Genomic DNA, 21932 nt, shown 5'->3' with positions numbered 1-21932 from the left:
GGGACGTAGCAGACGGAGGCGTTGCCACCAGTGGAAAAATCCACTAGTGGAAGTAGGTCATACTTACAGGTTAGGCAAGCATAAAGGAATTCTCTGTATCAAGATCCTAAGATCTTGATACATGGAATATCAACTTGTAGGTCTTCTAAACAATTTATATAATAGACTCAAGGGAGGGGGAGATTAAAGTATCTCAACATAAACACTTGTCCCCTAAGCGGCGGAGAACTGCAGTAGGCAGGACCAGCCTTGAGCCGATTGGACCGATTGCTCCCAGTTGGGCCCCGCGCCTCCTACGGCAGACTGTGGCAGTAGGACTACTATCCCAAGCTAGGAAAGAAAGGGTAACAAGAAAGAGGAGATTTAGATTAGATTTTGCCACCGAAGTGGCTAGTTTATTGTGCACCCCATAGAAGAGGAGGAAAGTGAGAAGACAGGAAAAACAGAGGGAATACAAAAAAAAAAAAGCCAAGCGGAAAGGAGAGGAGGAAGCAAAAGTCAGGTTAAGCCACACGTGTTCTGAAGATTAGGGCATTTAACAGGGTATTGGGAAAGGCAAGCATCTACAGAAACTGCCAGGGCTGATTCGACAAGAAAGCGTCTTGGAAGGCTAGCAAAGACTCAGTTAATGGAATGGCTGAGATCTCTTTACATGAAAGAAAAGAGCATCGTTGGTTTCTGCAAGGTGAACACTTCTTTTGTGCTCTTTAAAGCTGTCAGAAACGGAGAGGCCGGTTTCATCATAGTATAGGAGAGGACAAGAAAAGTGAATACTAAAATGGTCTTGAGCAGTGTTCCACACTATGAAGCAAAATTCTTCTCCAGGCTTAGGAGGGACTGACCACATCAAAAGTACTTCTTCAAGGGTGATGGACTGATGACAGCGTCTTTACATCTCTACTGTTTCTGCTCACTCTTCTGTACTCGACTGAAGAAGCCTACTGTGTAGGTGAAACGTTTCGGAAGCATCAGTGATAGAAGTACGAATTATATTCTTACGTAGGTTATTAATTTGATGAAAAGCAAATTGAATATCTAGAGAACAGAGGATATTGTTAAAATTTTGATTGGTGGAAATGTCGCGAGATCAAAGAACGGGAGATATAACAGAAGTGAGCTTGAGGTAGAAGAAAATCCGTTTAGCAAGAGAAGAGACAGAGTTCCTGAAATCGGGAGGATAGCCAAGGCTGCTGTTGCTGTTGCTTTTACTGCTGCTGCTGTTCTTGGTGTTGCTGCTACTATTGTTACTGCTGCTCCTGCTGCTGCCTTCTTCTTCCCGTTTGGTATTGTTAAAACGTTTCAACAGTAAAGATATCCAACTGTTGCACATGTCTCTTAATCATCAACTTGTCGGTATTTTGTACTATTATCAACATATACTGTCAGACACTGCAGCATAACAGTGCCTTGGTACAGAGAACTTCATATTTCATCACATATCTACTAATTACAAGTGAGAAGGGTTGGATTCCAGACACCTGCCTTCTTACTTCTAGTGAATCCCGTCACCTGCAACATCTTTGAGATCTTCCACCTCGCCTTCAACAGTATTAAAGGTTCCATTCTCCTGCTGCAGCTTCATTTCGCTCCAGACCGTGGAGCCGAACTCCTCTCCAGGCTCAGGGACTGACCATCTCAAATACTTTTTCACCGATGTTGATGGACTGATTACATTATCCCTATTTCACTACTACACCTGCTACCTCTGTATTTGACTGAAGAAGCCTACTGTGTAGGCGAAACGTTTCAACAATAAAGATGATTTAGAAAAACACGTAAGCAATAACTACTACATATTATTAGAAAACGTTTAGGTCCTGGGACCTTGATCACTTCTAACACACAGAACAACAACAAGTTCAGGTAAGATCCCAATGGGATGAGTGGGGAAGACGGGACAGGCGAAGAATAGCGCTGGAGAGGAGTGTTCTTAGTTGTAGAAATAGAGCCAGGGCTCAACCCAGCAGCTAAGTAGATCGTGGGACAGACATTGAGAACACACATAGCAGGCTCTTCTGTTGGGACTCCGGTGGGTGAGAGGGGACAGACGAAGAATAGTCGGTGAGAGGAAGGTCTTGAGTTGTAGATGAACGAGCCAGGGCTGCGTGGCACTGCGAGGCAGTGTAGAGAGGGCATGTTGAGGGCATAGAGGAGAGAGCACACTATAGACAGTGCTCGCTGGCTGATACGCTTCAGGCTGAGGTGAAGAGCTGGTTTGGACGTCAGATGTCGGGAGGTTCACGTTGTGTGTTGAAAGTTAAGACACATGTGCAACATCTGGATATGTTTATTGTAGACGTTTCGCCATCCAGTGGCTTTATCAATACAAATTCTAGGACATAATTGGAAGATAGTAGAACTATATACAAAAAGATGAGGTAATCAGTCCCTCAGCCTTGGAGTCAGTGTTCACAGCATCGTGGTGGAGGAGAATCTGGAGCAAAGGCAAGAAGACTGGAGGTTATATAGGCGTCAGTGGATAAGGACGTGCAGCAGACGAGGGCATAGTCACTGGTAGGCGGGATTCCCCAGTGGAAGTAGGTCCTTCCCAAAGAGATGGGTTAGTTGTAGAAGCCGTGAAGAAGGTCTTGTAGATGTCCTCTGAACCAGATTCCATGATGTATGTAGTTCTACTATCTTCCAATTATGCCCTAGAATTTGTACTGATAAAGCCACTGGATGGCGAAACGTCTACAATAAAGATATCCAGATGTTGCACATGTGTCTTAACTTTCATATTGTCGGTATTTTATACCTTTCTTGCACAACGCTGTGTGTTGCGGAAGTGTGTTGTGTGTTTGGCTACACTTCGCTGGTGATGGAGCCACTCTTGAGTCTTTTGAAGTCTCTCTTGGACATGTGAAATAGTTGCATTCTGAGGTTGGAGCAGTTCAGATTCGTCACGAGGTAAGATAGTGCGTTTTCAAAAGGAATTTAGTGAGGTTTGGTGCAGGTGTACTTAACAGCTCCCTCTTTCATTAAGTGGAGCATATCAGCTGCGCTCATTACACACAGAGGTTAAAAAGACAGCATATATAGGCAGAGTGAGGTGTAAGTGAAACAAGTTAGACAGTCCTCGACCTGAAGAATGCCATATTGGGATGAGGACGGGTAGACAATTGTATCATGTGACTCTTGTGTTGTTGGGAAGGTGGTTCTTTGCCTGGTTGAACCTGGTTGAATGTCATGTATGCTAATGTTTTAGAAGTTTTGTAGTCTCCAGTATTACGTTCTGTGGTATCGGTACGATGATTAGCGAGGCTTCCAGACATCGTCGGTGTCTAAGGACTTGTTCGGTGAGGACGAGTCGTGCCTCATCCCAATTCATCAAATGTACTGTGGAGTCCCTGTGGTGGACATGCGTACCTTAAGTCATTTCTGTTACAGGCATTTTGATGTTCGTTAGGGTTAGTAAGTTTATTCAGGTATACACAAATACAGTTACATAGACTATCATACATTGATCCCCGAAACCTTCTCCAGGTAAACATAGCAGCATATGTGTAGAGAACCTAGGATAACCCAAGAAAGTCAAAGTGACTTATTTCCTTTGGACCTAAATATCTCTGCCTGTTTTCCCTACATATTTCTCGGGACAGTATCCACAGGGGATGGTATAGACGCCCATTGTGTAAGTTAGAGATGTGGGGCTACGTTTCATATTGACGTCTTTGATAGAGCAACAGCAAAACCTTTCCTGGGCGGTAATATGTCGTCGGCTCCTTATTGAGTCATGACCCTTAATACTAACAACAACAACAACAACGAAGGTTCTGCTTCATGTGAAATTTGTCAATTTTTGAGAGAAATAGTCTGGAAAAAAAAGAAGAATCTGTGAGCAGAAATAGTTACTGGCACCAAAAAGGTAATCAAATATGCGAGCTAATAATTAGCTTTATTTGTGTACATATAAGTTTTCTCCAAAAATTTTTACCGTTCAGTCTACTTGGAAAATATAAAAAGTTAGTTCTTACTTAGACCTCATACCCCTCAAGGGGGGTTCCTGGACACTAGTGAGGGGTTCTTGATCTAGGGAACTGGATCTGTGCTTCAGTTCCCTGAGTTGAGCCTGAATGCCTTCAATTCCCCCCCCCCCTTCACCGGCTCTGTATAATCCCTAAGGATTTAGCGCTCCTCCATGATTATAATAATAATTAGACCTCATACATAATTGGAAATTCCTACAAATGCTCTAATATAGTAATTTGTGTAGAATATGAAGAATTAGACACATCTAGGTATCTTATTTGTAGACGTTTTGCTGTCTATTGACTTGATCAATACAGTACAATACTCTTCAGGTCGCTTGTTCTATCTAGGCTGGAATATTGCTGTATACTAACAGCACCTTTCAAGGCAGGTGAAATTGCTGACCTAGAAAATGTACAGAGAAGTTTCACGGCGCGCATAACAGCAATAAACCACCTCAGTTACTGGGAACGTTTGAAGTTTCTAAACCTGTACTCCCTAGAATGCAGGAGGGAAAGATAAATGATTATATACACCTGGAAACTCCTAGAGGGACTAGTACCAAACTTGCACACGAAAATCACTCCCTACGAAAGCAAAAGACTCAGCAGGTGGTGCAATATCCCCCCCAATGAAAAGCAGGGGTGCCACTAGCACGATAAGAGACAACACAATAAGTGTCAGGGGCCCAAGACTGTTCAACTGCCTCCCAGCATACATAAGGGGGATTACCAATAGACTCTTGGCTGTCTTCAAGCAGGCACTGGACAAGCACCTAAAGTCAGTACCTGACCACCCAGGCTGTGGTTCATACATTGGATTGCATGTGGCCAGCAGTAACAGCCTGGTTGATCAGGCCCTGATCCACCATGAGGTTGGTCACAGACCAGGCCACGGAGGCATTGACCCCCAGAACTCTCTCCAGGTATACAAGGACATATTTTATACATAGTTCTACATTCTTTACATTATGTCCGTGTATTATATTGATAAAGCCACTGAATGGTGAAACGTCTACAAATAAAGATACCCAGATGTTGTACGCGTCTAATTTTTCTTCCTTTCAGTATTATATACCTTTTATGTACATGTAGAATGTAACCTACGATAATCCCATAAAGTCGACTTATTTCCATTAAAGCTCTGATGTTATGAGAGTTTATTATGGAAACATTTCATCTGCCAGGCTCAGGAGGTGTCCAGATGCTGGTGAAGGGCTCTTGATCTGAGGAAGTGGATCTGTCCTCCCCTTTCTTAGACCAAACCTGATTGCTTCTCCTTCTCCATGTACTGTATAACCCCTTATGGGTTTAGCTCTTCCCTGTGGTTATAATAGTACACTATGGGCTTATAAGTTCAATAGATTTATCAAGTCCTGTTGGGCAAAATATTTCCATAATAAAGTTACCTAACATTGTGTAAGTGACTCTAATGCATTTGTTGGTTAAGGTTTATGACCAAGGGCATTGTCAATGAGGGGTGAAGCTTCCCCTACAAAAAAGTTGCGCCCCCCCAAAAGCCAGGGCAAATAAACATAATAATAATAATAATAATAATAATAATGCTCTAAGACAGGTCCCCTAGCTCCACTTTCCAACCAGATTGCTACTGCTAAGCCCCTAACATTATAAAATTCTGGAGTCGCCCTTGTTCACGACTACTACTCAGCAGAACTCAGACGTTGATTTATATTTTACAGTACACACAGCCTGTAGACACAAAAGTATGAATATTTCTTAGAAATCTGTTATTTTGGGAAATTATTTATAACATTTCAGGTATATGTATTTTTAAATGTTTATACAGCTGTGTACTGTATATTGTAATAAGCAGAATAGAGGAAATCAGCTCTAAATTACATTATTTAGGTATGCATGCTGGTCAGAGAGCCCATCATAAGTCCAATTTGTTGATAAGTAAGTATGCTACTAAGTGAAGAGAGGCTGTACTATTATTATTATTATTATTGTTATTGCAATTCATTCAACAACAGTAAACCCTTGCTATAACAGATTAATGATGGGGTAAATTGTCTGAGTGTTAAATTGGATGTTAAAAAAAATTGCAAAAAGCACTTAAATACTCTACTGTATACGTTCCTTATTACAGTACTATTCCCTCATTGTACATTTATATTACCATAAACATAAATAATGAAGGAATGAAAAGTACAGTTTACCAAGTGGATTTTGCCTGTTATTTTAAAAATCCATTGACTCAAGTCCATTATTTAAAGGGTTTACTGTACAATCAGTCAAAAGACCCTTAGTGTGTGCACTTGTCTTGGCACACTTAAGACTTTCCTAACACTAAAATATTACATAGTTATGCATAATACAAGGCATTGACTGGAAGTTAAAAAAGTAGTTACGATGTAATTTACAAGGTATTCACTTACAGTTGTAATTATCCGATTGGGGAATATTTAATATTTTACGAATTTATGATAAGGTATCAGTTAAAAATTATGACATTATAGCACTTCAGTTCAGTATTTAGACAAGTATTTAAGCTTGATTTCGAATTTAGTAAGTATATTTGCAATTTTTCAGTTCATCTGGCAAGGTATTCCACATTTTTTGTCCTTTAATTAACACAGAATTTCTTTAAGTATTCAATCAAACAAGAAGGATATCAAAAAGATATTTGTTTCTGACATGAGTAGAGCACCATCACTAGTAGAGAGTACACAGTTGGTTCACCCCCCTTCCCCCTCTGTACATGCAAGGTTACCACTTCCTCCCCCTCCCTTCCTGGATCTGTGCCTTAGTGGTAGTTAGGTTTTATCCAAAGAGGGTGGCAGTAATTCCTTTGATCAAGGACCCTTCATTAGCATCAGCAGTAGTTCATCATACCTAGGTATATTTTATGCTTATTGACAATACACTGTTTAAATTCCAAAGTCTTCATAGGTACATACTGGAACTCAAACAAAATTCAGTACTGTAACTCGAATATGACAAACTTCGGTTAATGACTTCTTGCAATACAACACTATGCTCTATTGTATATCTTTCTGCTTAGAGAATAAGTCATAATGTTATAGCTGGAACACTCACAAATAGCCCATACCTGGCCACTGACTCTCATGGTTGTATATAGCAAAATATATATTTTTGCTATTCTTTATTGCAGTTCATCCTGTCTCTGTTGTTATACAATACAGTGGTACCTCAGGATACAAACTTAATTCATTCCAGAAGGCTGTTTGAGTGCCGATACCGAATGAATTTATTCCCATAAGGAATAATGTAAATTAGATTAATCCGTTTCAGACCCCAAAAAATACACTTACAAAAGCACTTGCATAAATACACTTACATAATTGTTCAAGTTTTAAGCTGTTCGTATCCCAAGGTACCACTGTACATGCCTAATGCCATTGTGTCTGCATGGTTTAAGGCTTCAGAAACCTTTTTTTCAGTGTTTGACTGTACATTAACCTAAGTTAACACATATATATTGTCTCCAGTGTTGGCATTCCTTTGCTCTTAATGCTATTCTTTTCTTCAATATTTTTAGCTGTATATTTTTGCCACATTTTTTACATGTTATATACTGTGTATGTATTGGCAATATGCCAATATGATAAAAAAATATATGCAGTACTGTACATACAAAAATTATATATGGCTGACTGTTAGATAACACGGTAATTATGTTCCTGAGAACAGCGTGCAATCAAAAATGCTTGTAAACTAAACTGAAGAACATATGGAAAAAATGGGGTTATGCTCATTAGTCCCTCAATAAAGCCAACCAAATATTTTATAGGTTGAAAGATTGTAAAAAACAATGATAATAATGTAATTGTAAGTCAGTTTGATGTGTGTCAGTCAAAAATCTTGCAACTACATCTCTGCTTGTAGAGGTGCCTTATTGTTCGAATGTTCTCATTGCAATTGTATGGAGGATATAAAGGAGGGGTTAGAGCAGTTGGGGTGAGCAGGTTTTGTGTGGGGTGGGGGGATGAAGGGTAGGGATGGGGTACTGCAGTATTTTTCAGCTTTATTTAGCTGTAGTGACCTTCCCATTTTTTTGAGCATGTCATGCTCTGGATTACTCATCACACAAGCTCTTATCTTGTTCTTATTATTTCAAATTAAATAAATTATTTCTCACACACCAAAGGCACAGGCTGCCTCCATCACATGCGCACCACTTCTGAACATGTTAATTACCAATTTTCTTTAATAAAGGCATAGTTTTACACTTAAGCTTCTTGGCATCTTTGTGATCACCATTGTTTGTTTTTACCATGATTCATATTAAGATACAAGACAGGGTAATGAAATATCAACAATAGATTGACAACACAGGAGACAGGAGAGGGTGTTGGTATGGTACATGTCCAAGTGGTAGCAGTGTAGGTGGGAGGTGAGAGTTGGTGTAAACACCACAGGATGGAGCTAGGTCTAGCAAAAATAATGGATATGTGAGGCACACGGGAGAGGAAATATCCCACTTTTACATGGCACAAAAGATGGTGGGATTTAGAACAAAAGCAGAAGGTAGGTCATGAAATATGAATAGCAAAGTGATGAAAATGCAGTACGTGGGAGCACAGTAGGTGGAAGTTTACTGTACATCTTGTGTAGTGGACACTGACTGCATCAGATGTCAGCACAGTGATTTCATATCCTCTGCATCATTAGTTAAAATGTGAGGAAAATTAGGATATTATCCAATAGTTTCATTTGCATTGCTCTCTTTACTTGGTTTGTTTACAGTACAACAGTGGATCATTGCAGAATTGCCAGATTGGCCACTGTTCCCATTCTTAAGATGAACCAATATTTTCTCTCTCTTCTAGTTTATTAATATTAAATATAGATCACTAGGTAGTAGGTTGGTAGACAGCAACCGCCCAGGGAGGTACTACCGTCCTGCCAAGTGAGTGTAAAACGTAAGCCTGTAATTGTTTTACACGATGGTAGGTTGGCTGGTGTTTTTTCTGTCTCATAAACATGCAAGGTTTCAGGTACGTCTTGCTACTTCTGCTTACACTTAGGTCACACTACACATACATGTACAAGCATATGTATACACACCCCTTTGGGTTTTCTTCTATTTTCTTACTAGCTCTTGTTCTTGTTTATTTCCTCTTATCTCCATGGGGAAGTGGAACAGAATTCTTCCTCCGTAAGCTATGCGTGTTGTAAGAGGCGACTAAAATGCCAGGAGCAAGGGGCTAGTAACCCCTTCTCCTGTATATATTACTAAATGTGAAAGGAGAAACCTTTGTTTTTCCTTTTGGGCCACCCCGCCTCGGTGGGATACGGCTGGTGTGTTGAAAGAAAGAAGAAATATAGATCATGGTTGCATAAGATAATGTAAGCAAATATTACTATTCAGTTAACTATTATGGTGTGGGAAAGAATGCTGAAGGTAATTGCATGGAGAGAGAGGGTGAGCACAGTAAGCAAGACATTCCCTAATTCTCTTCCTATGGCTAGCCATCCTTCCATCCTCCCTTGCCTACCATCCTCTGACACATACTAGATGTCGATGACTGTGCCAACAATGTAATTAATAAATTTGCAGTTCTTTACTAATCTCTACCAAACAAACGTGTTTGATGCAAGTAGGAATTGCTTAGACTGGACCCCGGGGTTACTGCCATACACCTCCATTCTTATGTAATTGTTAAGTGTGAGTAAGACCTGCTTACCATGGACCAGCAAACCTACTTCATTGTTTGTATTTTCTTACATAATTATTGAGTGTAAATAGGAACTGCCTAGCGCAAGTTAGTGGGTCTACTGCGGTGTTCTTTTATTCTTGTATTTATCTAGTGTTTGGGCTAACTTTTTTCTGATTTTGTCACAGATGGTGAAGTTTTGGAGCTATTTTTGGTTTCAGTATACTATAGTATTTGACCTCTCTTAGAGTTCCTCAAAAAGTATAGTATACTTTTACTTGAGATATATGAAAAATTAAGGATTTTTTTGCAAGAAAGTCAGGACTCTACCAAACGCTTCAATGGGTTGTACTAAAGTATAGGTATATATTTCTTTTCTTTATTTATTGGTGCTAAAAAATCTTGTTGACTACAACGAGACTAAAGTCTTTGCTGGCTAATTCATTTCAATGTTTCAGATGGATAACAAAGATGAGCTTCATCCAAACTGGAAGGCTCTGGCTACTGCCCACTTCAGGTGGAAAGTGTTTGTACAAGCACAGCCAGAAGCACCACAAGAGCAAAATGATAAAAGTAGGGAGAAAATTTGCACATCTTTTGACGGAGATGCTGCCAAGAAATTTTACGAGAAATTAATGGACGAAAGTTCCATGCCCGAAAATAGCACTGATGAAGAATGGTCAGAAACAAAAAACAGTGAGAGAGATTTTACCTCAGTTGGAGATGTTTGTAATGATATTGTAGATGTTGCAGAACATAAAGCAGTTGGTAAAAAAAGAGAAAGTGCTCAGTCTATAAATAAAGCAATGAAATTTGCCCAGAATAATGATGCAATTAATTTAAGAGAAATGTTGACTAATGGTTTTAATGTTAATGCCAAAGATGAGTATGGATGGTCACTCTTAATGGTTGCTGCATGTGCTGGTGCTAAGGATACAGTGCAAGTATTACTTGATAACAAAGCAAGAATGGGAGTAAGGGATAGGAAAGGTAACACTGCCATATATTTAGCAACAATGAAAGGGCATACTAATATTGTTAACGTGTTGATAAAAAATAGTAAAAAAATGGACAATAATTCCTTGTTAGGTAAAGAAATGGGAACTTTCAGTCCAAAGAGGAAACCTCAAATTGAAGAGTTTTTTTGTGATATTTGCCAAAGAACAATAAAGGAGAGTTCACCTCTCCAGCATGAGACTTCCATTGTTCACCAGTTCAACCTGGGGACAGGGGCAAATAAAACTATATATGGTATTCCTCCCAGCAATAAAGGCTATCAGCTTCTTGTTCATCAAGGCTGGGATACAGAAAAAGGCCTTGGTCCTCAGACGTCTGGTATGAAGTTTCCTGTTAAGACTGTTCTAAAAAGAGATAGAGAAGGTCTTGGTAGTAGTATCAAGGATGTTGCAAGAGTGACTCACTTTGGTCCAGCTGATGTGGCTGCTGTTAAAAGAGTTTGTAAACCAGGCGAACGAATTGAACGGCAAAGTACTCTTAGCAAAAGAGAAGCCAAAAAGCAAAAATCAAAAGACATACAAAAAGAAATAGACATAAGAAGAATGTTAAACGAACCCGATTTTTGAGATCACCTCTGCATCGTATGTGTGATCAGTTTTCAGGGTCTGTGATTTACCCCTCTCCTGTTTTGTGCATTTTCCTGCTCAGGTCCAGTCCCACCCAGCCTGAGGGCAGACTTCCTTGTGCAGTGCTTGGTCTCCCAGGCTTTTGCTCCACTCAACACTTGTCCATTTCATATAACTATTTGGAAAATGTACATTGCTATAGTCACAGACATTGTAGAAAGGAAGTACTGCATTAAAAATATGTTACAAGAGTAGAGCGGAAGTCACAATTTTAAATGCAGACTTCAGAAGAATGCATCTCTCAAAATCACATACTATCTGGTGATTGCACAAAGTTGCCTACTCTCATGATATGAATGTCCCTCTTTATGATAGTAGAGCCTGTCTGTCTTGGACAAGCTCTGCCTCCAGTCATGATAGCAAATCTATCATAGTCATGTTCCACCTCCAGTCATGATAGCAAATCCATTATGGTTAAATCCCACCTCCAGTCATGATAGCAAATCTGTCATGGTCAGATCCCACCTCCAGTCATGATAAAAGTCTTATCATGGTCAGGACCCACCTCTTCCCTTTCCCTTCTGTAGTGCAACATTGTGAAGCTTATGGTTTTAATCCACTCAATAAATGTAATATAATCAGGGCCCCTCTCAACAGAGTAACATGAAACCTTTCCAGTGCATTAAGTTACTGACATTTTTTTGTTCCTTGGTGTAGGACTGCAAGTAACCAATTTGCTCACAAAAAAAAAAAATTCTCTAGTAAGATATATTGGTAACTTATTGGCTTAAGTTGGTAAGCATGTACTGTATAATTTGCTGTTTTTATATTTTTATAGATAATTTATTCAATAAATATTTTCTGTGCTTAGGAAGAGTGCTTTGCTGTCAGTAAAGGGCTCTTGATTCAAGGAATTGTAGCAACCCTCTTCTTAGATCAGACTTAATTACTAAATCCTTATGGGCTTAGTCTTTCTCCTATTATTATTTTTTATTATTATTTTTATTATTATTTGAACTTTCCTACTTTTCTTTTAATAAATACATTATTGCATTGGCATGAATACAGTGTGAACCATATAGGTTTACTTCTTAATTTTTAATATTGTCATGAATAGGTAAATGTGTCATATACTATATGCTGTGTATATAATTTATGTTCTTTTAGATTTGAAAATAAAAATAATATTCAGTCTCGGTAGTATTTTGTGACCAGATATTGAAAGGATTTCGGTACCCCACCATCCTCACTTAATAATTTATTAACATTATTGCTTTCATGAAGACTGCATCAGTGTGATTTGTGAATTCGGAATGTCCATGCTGCATGTGCCTTTCTGATGGTAGGAGTTAATTTTCTGTTAAACTAAGACTACGAAGGTACGCTATTATGATGTGTTGAAAAGGAAAATTAAAATCTTTATTTCGTTGGAAACATACATGAAAGAGTGAATGGGTTTGCAGTTCATTTGGCTTGGTTGATAGTGTGCTCATCTCACACTAAAGGACCAGGGATTGCTTCCCTGCTTGGGTGAGACGTTGGGCATGTTTCCCTTACACCTGTTGCCTCTGTCCACCTGGGTGTTAGTTGACTGTTGTGGGTCACATTTGGAAGGAGAAGATTAAATGATCCCAATGGAAATGCAACCGACAGTCTCCCAGTAACTCGTGGATTTTATTAGGTTATCCTGGTTTGCTAACACTAGGTTAAAAATTTGATCAAAATTTTATCCTATCTTAATATGCTACAAATACAGTTTGATACAGTTATAATTGTACATTCAAAAGAAATCCACTTATTATGCCAAGAATTTCAGGCAAACTAATCCTAAACTTAGTTTAAAGGACCTTGATTTAACAGACCCTGGTTTATGGACCTTGAGTTAACAGATCTTGATTTAACAGACTTTGGTTTAACAGACTTTGGAAACACTTAACAAAATCTGCTTGGTCAGTTGATTCAAAATCAGCAATGTGATTTGGTTAAAGAATTTACTATTTTTGTTATGATCACGGCAAAATAATCCCATACTACCCCCGTTAGTTAAATTGAGGGTTTACTGTACAGTACTTAATAAAGTTCTTGGTAATTGCCTGCATTAAAGTGCCATAAACTGTTTGATGAAAAATGAAAAAGCACTTAGAAAAATAAACGTAAACACAGTACAGGAAGTCCTCACTTAACATCGTCGATAGGTTCTTGGAAACTGCTGCTTTAAGCGAAATGACATATGTATAACGAAACCAGTTTTACCATAGGCTAATTGATATATAAAAAAGTTAAGTTCTTATGGCAAGGGAGTGCTGGGAGGGAGGGCAGTAATGCTGCAGATGCTATGACTATGGGGTATGTCACTGGGTTGCTATCAAGTTGTATATCTACTCTATTATTGACTTTTTATTATTTTAGTTACAATATCACATATTTTCAGAATTATACAAGAAACACGCTACATGTCATAAAAACTGAATACAAACGGCCATAACAGAGAAAATTACTATATGTAATAGTAAAGCTGGGTAAGCAGCTGTGGCTTCTTAGTCAGCACTTTCAGACTTGGCTGTTATTTGTATGTCATGCAGTTTTAAATTTATTTTATTTATTTATTTGAACATGATACAGTGAAGTACAAAGGAATACAGTTATTACAGTGCAACATGCCAAAGCCCCTTGTATGCAGAGCATTTTATATAATTATATATAATATATAATTATATATAATACCGTACTGGTAACATGGTGCTCTATAAAGCTAGAGCTGGCTTTGCCCCTCTGTTTCCTTGGATCAAACCTGCATTCCTCCCTAAAGGTAAAAAACTGCATTTCTGTGAGATGATTGCTTGTACTGCTGCAACTGATTTTCATTTCCTGATGTGTGTATAAGCAGCAGTGAAAGTACATCAGAACTGGAAAAAAATAGGAAAGATCATGTAATTTCTGTAAGATGCTTTTTTGGAGATTAAAGTTACCTCCATCTTTAACCATGGATCCAGCATTTTCCAAATAGGAAGAGTGCTTTACCAATAGCTCTTGAAAAATTCAGCAAAATGTTTCCAAAAATGCTATTATGCTTCTCAGTGAGAATGCCTCTGACATTTCTTTCCCACTTCACTGTCTTCAGCCAAAGAAGCCCTCCTATTGAATTTCATTACCTTTGGATAATGTCTTTAGATATCAGACAAGGACAAATTTCATTACACTCCAGCCAAGGTCAACTGAGGGTGTCTTAGATGATCATAAAGTTGATCATACACTGCTGAACTCGGCTAGCCATAACATCTCATTGTGTATTGTGAGAAGTGTCCAGCATGCTTCAAGCTGAGATGCTAAAACAGCTACTTAATGCTGGCAAAGGACTTTCGATCCAAGAAATTGGAGCTATCCACTTCCTTGAGTCAAATCTGATACCCTCTCATTTCCTGGGTACTGCATGACCCTTTCAGATTTAGTGATCCTCCATGAATATACAGTGGACCCCCGGTTTATGATATTTTTTTCATTCCAGAAGTATGTTCAGGTGCCAGTACTGACCGAATTTGTTCCCATAAGGAATATTGTGAATTAGATTAGTCCATTTCAGACCCCCAAACATATACGTACAAACGCACTTACATGAATACACTTACATAATTGGTCGCATTGGGAGGTGAACGTAAAGCGGGGGTCCACTGTATTATATTCCTAACACCAGTCTTCTCTTAACCATGCTTTTGCTAAAGGTCCACATGAATGTAACACAGTCTTAATCTGCAAGTCATTTCCTCTCATGGCAGGTTCTTTGATGCAGGTGAGGGGCTCTTGGTGCAAGGAATTGAACCTGATTGCCTCTTATTCCCCCAGGTGCATTATTATCCTTATGGGTTTAGCACTCTTCTATGAATGTTTACAACAAATATGTAAATTTATTGATTTACCTAAAAAAAAAAATGATAGTGCTATTGACTAGTTGAGTTTTAGTAAGACTGATTTTTATAAGATTATCAGCTTTGGTACTGTGACGAATTTCACTGCTGCCACACTTCTCTATACTTTTGGTGTGCAGCACTGGAAGACTAAATTTAGTTGATTTTCCCAAATATACAGAAATGCATTAAAGACAATAGTTGGTGCATGCTAACAGTGCAGTAGTCATAATAGTAATAAAATAATAGTAATATTATTATTATAATCAAAACTAAGCACTAAACCCACAAGAGCCATACAGTATAATAGTAATAAAATTATGCAGAAAATACACATCTGATTTTATAAAAACACTCAATAATGGCTCTGCTGGAAGATCTAGACAGATTCAGTGCAAATGATAGATGTATGATGGATGTTAATTTTAACAAGTACCAACTACAGTAATAGATATGGAAATGAAAATATGCTATACAAATATAGACTAAATGGAGGTGAAAACATGTCATACGAATACAGACTAATTAAAGTTACAAACATCATATGGAGTGGGACCTATAGGAGCCATCACTGTCAATAAGATTGTCACTAACAACCATTTAAAGGGTTCCTTGCATAATTGAAAGACTATTTGTTCAATGAATCAGTTTCCCCTCCCTTTTCTTGAATCACAGTTTGAATAGAATGGGCATTTCCCCATTTTTAAAAATTTGCTGTAGCTTATGGCTGTAACCTTACACTGTGACAAATGAACTTTGCCATGTGCAGTTGCCTCTGATGCTGATTAATTATTATTATAAAAAAGAAGCGCTAAGCCACAAGGGCTATACAGCGATGCTGATTAAGATCACTAATGTCATCTTTGTTGCCACTAATGTTGTCTTTGCCACTTCTGTTGATGATTCTGGGTAATGGAAGTGTTCTACACCTACATCTCTTTGTTTTGAAATGCATTTCTCTTTATATTACAGGTCCACATCCCTTTGGCCGAAATTCTGAAATTCGAAAAGTTCCGAAAACCGAAGTTTTTTTTGTGGAGTGTAGAGCATCAGTCATCTCAGTGCTGGGTCACACCGCCACATGGTGGCATTGAGAATCATTCTGAAATTCAAAAAACTCTGGAATTCGAAACAATACTGGCCCTAAGGGTTTCAGATAAAGGGATGTGGACCTGTATTGTATGTAGTGCTTAATCACCCTTTTGGGTTTGGGGTTCATTGAATTTACTATTCATAACTTATACAGTTAAAACCTCAGTCATATTAGTAACTAATTATATTCTAAGCTTTACAAGGAATTGTTCATTATTAACCCTTAAACGGTCCAAACAGATCGACGTTCAAATTCGTACTGCTACAAAAGTAGATCTACTTTTTTTTACATATTTTCAAATATAACAAAAAAAATGTAGACAAAAGTTTTTTTACACATTTTCACATGTAAAACAAAAAAAAAGATTACATTTTTTTACATACTTTCAGATGTTGAAAAAACGTATATATACGTTTGGACCATTTAAGGGTTAAGTTAGGGTATAATACCTCAAGCAAAAGATAAAGAATCTAACACAAAGTGGGAGTTGTCACAGTTGCTCTTTGCTGATGACACAGCGATTTTGGGAGATTCTGAAGTGAAGTTGCAGAGGTTGGTGGATGAGTTTGGTAGGGTATGTAAGAGAAAATTAAAAGTGAATAGTATAAGAAAGAGTAAGGTGATGAGGATGACAAGATTAGGTGACGAAAGATTGGATATCAGATTGGAGGGAGAGAGAGTGGAGGAGGTGAATGTATTCAGATATTTAGGAGTGGTTTGGGTCTACAAAGAATGAGGTGAATCATAGAATTGATGAAGGGAAAAGGGTGAGTGGTGCACTTAGGAGTCTGTAGAGACAAAGAATTTTGTCTGTGGAAGCAAAGAGGGAATGTATGAGAGTATAGTTATACCAACACTTTTATATGGGTGTGAAGCATGGGTGGTGAATATTGCAACAAGGAGAAGGCTGGAGGCAGTGGAGATGTCATGTCTAAGGGCATGTGTGGTGTGAATATAATGCAGAGAATTCGTAGTTGGGAAATTAGGAGGAGGTGCAGGATTACCAAAACTATTATCCAGAGGGCTGAGAAGGGGTTGATGAGGTGGTTCGGACATGTAGAGAGGATGCAACAAAACGGAATGACTTCAAGAGTGTATAAATCTGTAGTGGAGGAAAGACAGGGTAGGGGTCAGCCTAGAAAGGTTGGAGGGACGGGGTAAAGGTGGTTTTGTGTGTGAGGGGCTTGGACCTCCAGCAAGCATTTGAGTGTATTTGAAAGGAATGAATGGAGACAAATGGTTTTTAATACTTGACGTGCTGTTGGAGTGTGAGCAAAGTAACATTTATGAAGGGATTCAGGGAAACCGGCAGACCGGACTTGAGTCCTGGAGATGGGAAGTACAGTGTCTGCACTCTGAAGGAGGGGTGTTAACGTTGCAGGTTTATAACTGTAGTGTAAGCACGCCTCTGGCAAGACAGTGATGGAGTGAATGATGATGAAAGTTTTTCTTTTTCGGGCCACCCTCCCCTGGTGGGAATCGGCCGATGTCTTAATAATAATAAATAAAAAACCTCAGGCATATTACAGTACTGTATGTGATTTATTTCCATGATGGAGGTTCCTTGATGCTGGTGAAAGCTCTTGATCCAAGATATTAGGCCTGACCTTTCCTTACTTGGATCAAACCTGATTACCCCCCCATCCCATTTCTCAAGGTGCTGTATTACCCCTACAGGTTAGTGCTCTCAACATAAATGTATTTGTGAAGGATCTTCTTAAATACGATTATCAGTGTTATCTGTACTTCGTCAGTGTCGAGTGTTGCCTTTATGTATTTTAATATATGTTTTGTCAGTTTCACTTTTTTTCTGTAAGTAAATGCAGAATGGTACAATCAGATTTCTAAGTTTCCTATACTCTAAATTCGGATTTTGATTATTCAAAACTTTTACTGAAGGTTTTTTATTACCCATTTTATCATTTTGCAACACACCATCTGCCTCCCACCAAGGTAGAGTGACCAGAGAAAATAGAAAATACATTCACCATCATTCATTGAATCACAGTCTTAGCAAACGATGACCCTCTGAACTGCAACATCTTCACCCCTCCTTTAAAGTACAGGCATTGCATTTTCCACCTCCAGGACCCAAATCTGGCTAACCAGTTCCCCTGAATCCCTTCAGAAATGTTACCTTGCTCACACTCCAACAGCACTTCTTCATAAAAACCACTTGCCTCCACTCACCCCAATTGAACATGCTCACACAAGCCTGCTGGATGTTCAAGGCCCTAGCACTCAATACCCCCTTCCTCTACACTTCCCAGATGACCCATACCCCTCCTTCCCTCCACTCCAGATTTATATACCATCCTAGTCACCCTGTTTTGTTTCATTATCTCTAAATGCTCAAACCACCTCAACCTCTCTTCAGCCCTCCAAATTATATTTTTTGGTAACCACACTGCTGAATCTCCAAGCTTCAAGTTCTCTGCATAATACTTACGTTGCCCTCAAACACGGCATCTTCACTGCCTCCAGCTTCTTCCTTGCTGCAGCGTTTAAAACCCATGCTTCACTCATATAACATTTGTTGGTATCACTCTTCTATGGTACATTTCCCCCTTTTGCTTCCATGGATAAAGTTTTGTCTTAACAGATGCCTCAAATCACCGCCACCTTCCCCCCCCCCCCCCCCACAGTTCTATGGTTCACCTCATCCTTCGTAGACTTATTAGCAGACAAATTCACTCCCAGATATCTGAACATCTTTACTTCCTCCATATTCCCTCCCTCCAATCTGATATCCAAGCTTTCATTATCTAAATTTTTGTTGTTCTTTCCTAGGTTCACTTAATTTTCTTGTACATACCTTCCCAAATTCCTTCACCAACCTTTGCAACTTTTCTTAGAATCTCTCAAGAATGTGTTCAACCCATAACGGTCATTGAGCTCTTTGTTCACTGGATTCCTCAACCAACCTCTTTCTTTCTGGCTGTAGACTTATCGACTATAACCCTCGCAAATTGGAGGGCTGACTGTACAGTATAAGAAATATCTCCACATTACATTACATTAATTTTTCAGTTCCACACTATGCCCAAGTCACAAGAAGTGGTGCATCAGTATTTGCAAGAGGTTGAAGAAGCCGCTGAAGAGGTCATTTCTGACCAACAGGAAATTATCTCTCTTGACCGTCGGCGTAACACCAATAGGGAGGCACTGCGGCAGCTACGAAAAAACAACTTAACTAGCCAAAATCCCTCTACCAAAACATGGATCTGTGTTGGTAATATGTTTCTGAGGATGCCAAAAAATATTGCAACAGAGAATATAGAGAAAGGTGAGTGCATATTTCCTCAAAGATTGTCACTCTATACCAGCTTTGCAACTCCAAAGAAATATTTTTTTATATTTTCAGTATGGTAGCCCATTAAGTGTTAAGTCTACTTGTTAAGCATGGTTAGGGCTCAAAGCTTTTCTGCCCCATTATTACAGTACACGGTGTTATTCTAATTATTATAATAATAATATCATTTACAAAATAATACTAAACCTATATTGGTCATTCACTTGAAATGTCTAAACAAGATTCTAAATGAGACCATCCCTGAAAGACAGGATTCCTGTATGTTATCTTGTATCAATGATATACTGTACTAAAATTGACCAAATACAGCAAATTATTCCTACATTATATATTGCATAGAAATTTGGAGTTATTTCAGTTCTCATTATATTAATGGGCTAATATTTTATTGTGATTATCTTATTTAATTAATGTGACCCATTTTTTGTCCCTCAAGAGCAAAAGCAGCTAGACACTGAAATCAACAACCTGCGAAACGGACTCTCCAGTAAGGTCAACTATCTAAATGATTTAGAACACAAGCAAAAAATAGTTGGAACAAACCTCAAAGCTTTATCTCCTGAAGAATGGAATGCTGTGAAACAGGTTCTGGGCCAATGAAGTTGTGAACAGTACACTTTACAAATCATGAACTGTCATAAAAATGTTGATTTGAGTATCAAGCCATCCACTGTGAACTGATAAACCAGATATTTAAAGTTTGCTCTAACATCCCTCCATTACCCATTTTAAATTGGCAGCAATAAATACTCATATCAACTGACACTAAGAAACAGCCAATGAAACCATAAAAACCCTAGAAAACATCTCAGAAGTTGCTATTTTAAACCAAACATGAGACTAGGAGTTTACATTTCCCATCATGTACTGTGTCAAACAGAACTTTTTTTTTATACCATGTACACTCGCCACAGACTCATTCTTTCATGTCTAGGCCAAAATTTACCACTCATAGCATATTTAAAGGATATGTGTTTAAAACATAGATCTATGTGAGCAATACTGGAGACAGTAAAAGGATTAAGCTTCAGGAATCTTTTCATGCTTTTAGGTCTCATTTCAAAGTGCATCTCTTTTCTAGATCTTACAATCCTGATAATAATATGGTCAATCTCAAATATAAACTTTAGAATTCCTTTTTTTCATTACTGTGTTTATGGTTTGGTGTATGATCATGCTAATAATACATGGATAACAAAGATGCTTTTATTTTAATACAGTGGTACCTCGAATTTTGGCCTAAATTAGTTCCAGAAGGCTGTGAGAGTGCCGTTACCGAATGAATTTGTTCCCATAAGGAATAATGTAAATTAGATTAGTCTGTTTCAGACCCCCAAAAATACACTTACAAAAGCACTTACAAAAATACACTTACATAATTGTTCGAGTTGAAAGCTGTTCGAAATTCGAGGTAACATTGTATTTAAATGTCTAAAATGGAGATTAACCCTTAAACTGTCCAAATGTAGATCTATGTTTGGGCATTTTAAGGGCTAATACAGTGGACCCCCGCATAACGATTACCTCCGAATGTGACCAATTATGTAAGTGTATTTATGTAAGTGCGTTTGTACGTGTATGTTTGGGGGTCTGAAATGGACTAATCTACTTCACAATATTTCTTATGGGAACAAATTCGGTCAGTACTGGCACCTGAACATACTTCTGGAGTGAAAAAATATCGTTAACCGGGGGTCCACTGTATTGAGTCATGTCATTTTTGTCTGTCTTTTTTTCTCTAAGCAGGCATTATTAAATTTCATCTAATGGTTGGTGGCATTTCAGTGTTTTATACCTACATGGTTTGTGTAAGTTTTTGCTTCTGCATGCATTGATGTTTGTTCAGACATGTTCTTAGGCTTCATGTTGTTGTTATTATAATCAAGGGGGAGTGCTAATCCCATAGAATTATGCAGTGTCTGTGGGGGGGATGTGGAAGGTATTCAGGCTTAATTCAGGGAACTGGAGCATAGATCCAGTTCCCTAGATAAAGAGCTCCTGACCATGTCAAGGAGGCTTCATGTTGTTTCCTTGATGCATACCTTGTCACAGCCTGAAAGATACCTGAAGGATGTTTCCAGGGGTCACTGCCCTGGCTGCCTGGGAATTATGTAAACCCTTGCAATGGCTGGTTCAAAGTTTCCAATTTGGTCTTGGTAAGGTTCATGATGGATGTGCTGGTTGCTATTATAACTGTTGGCTTTTGAGTGCTTTAGAGACATTTAGAAACTTGGCTGCTGGGAAGGCTTGTAATTTTAATTCCAGGTCATGTTAGCTCATGAACAAATGACTATTTGGTGGGTTTATTTCTTTCAGACTTTGACAAAAAAAAGTTAGGAGAATGTAACTTGAAGATTTGGTTAATGTATGTGCACTCCTCAAGAAACTGGGTGCTGCAAATTTGGTATGCTCTCAGGAAAAAAATAACAAT

The 21932-nt window shown here is 38.5% G+C and overlaps 1 protein-coding gene across 2 annotated transcripts; it reads left to right on the top strand.

Annotated features, from left to right (window-relative positions):
* Window positions 1–3727: 3727 nt before the first annotated feature.
* Window positions 3728–20489, top strand: LOC128688676 (p53 and DNA damage-regulated protein 1). 2 transcript variants are annotated; one of them, XM_053776638.2, is made up of 3 exons: window positions 3728–3865; window positions 19219–19474; window positions 19938–20489. In XM_053776638.2, the coding sequence occupies exons 2-3, from the start codon at window positions 19228–19230 to the stop codon at window positions 20099–20101; spliced, it is 411 nt and encodes a 136-aa protein (XP_053632613.1). In that variant the 5' UTR covers window positions 3728–3865; window positions 19219–19227; the 3' UTR covers window positions 20102–20489. The 2 variants fall into 2 exon arrangements, with proteins under 2 accessions (XP_053632613.1, XP_053632612.1); XM_053776637.2 differs by lacking the exons at window positions 19219–19474; window positions 19938–20489 and adding an exon at window positions 10069–11726.
* The last annotated feature ends 1443 nt before the right edge of the window (window positions 20490–21932 follow it).

The sequence above is a fragment of the Cherax quadricarinatus genome, chromosome 13 (genome assembly GCF_038502225.1).
Source record: "Cherax quadricarinatus isolate ZL_2023a chromosome 13, ASM3850222v1, whole genome shotgun sequence".
Taxonomy (NCBI): domain Eukaryota; kingdom Metazoa; phylum Arthropoda; class Malacostraca; order Decapoda; family Parastacidae; genus Cherax; species Cherax quadricarinatus.
Note: the sequence above shows the minus strand (reverse complement) of the source record. Positions and strands in the feature narration are given on the sequence as shown.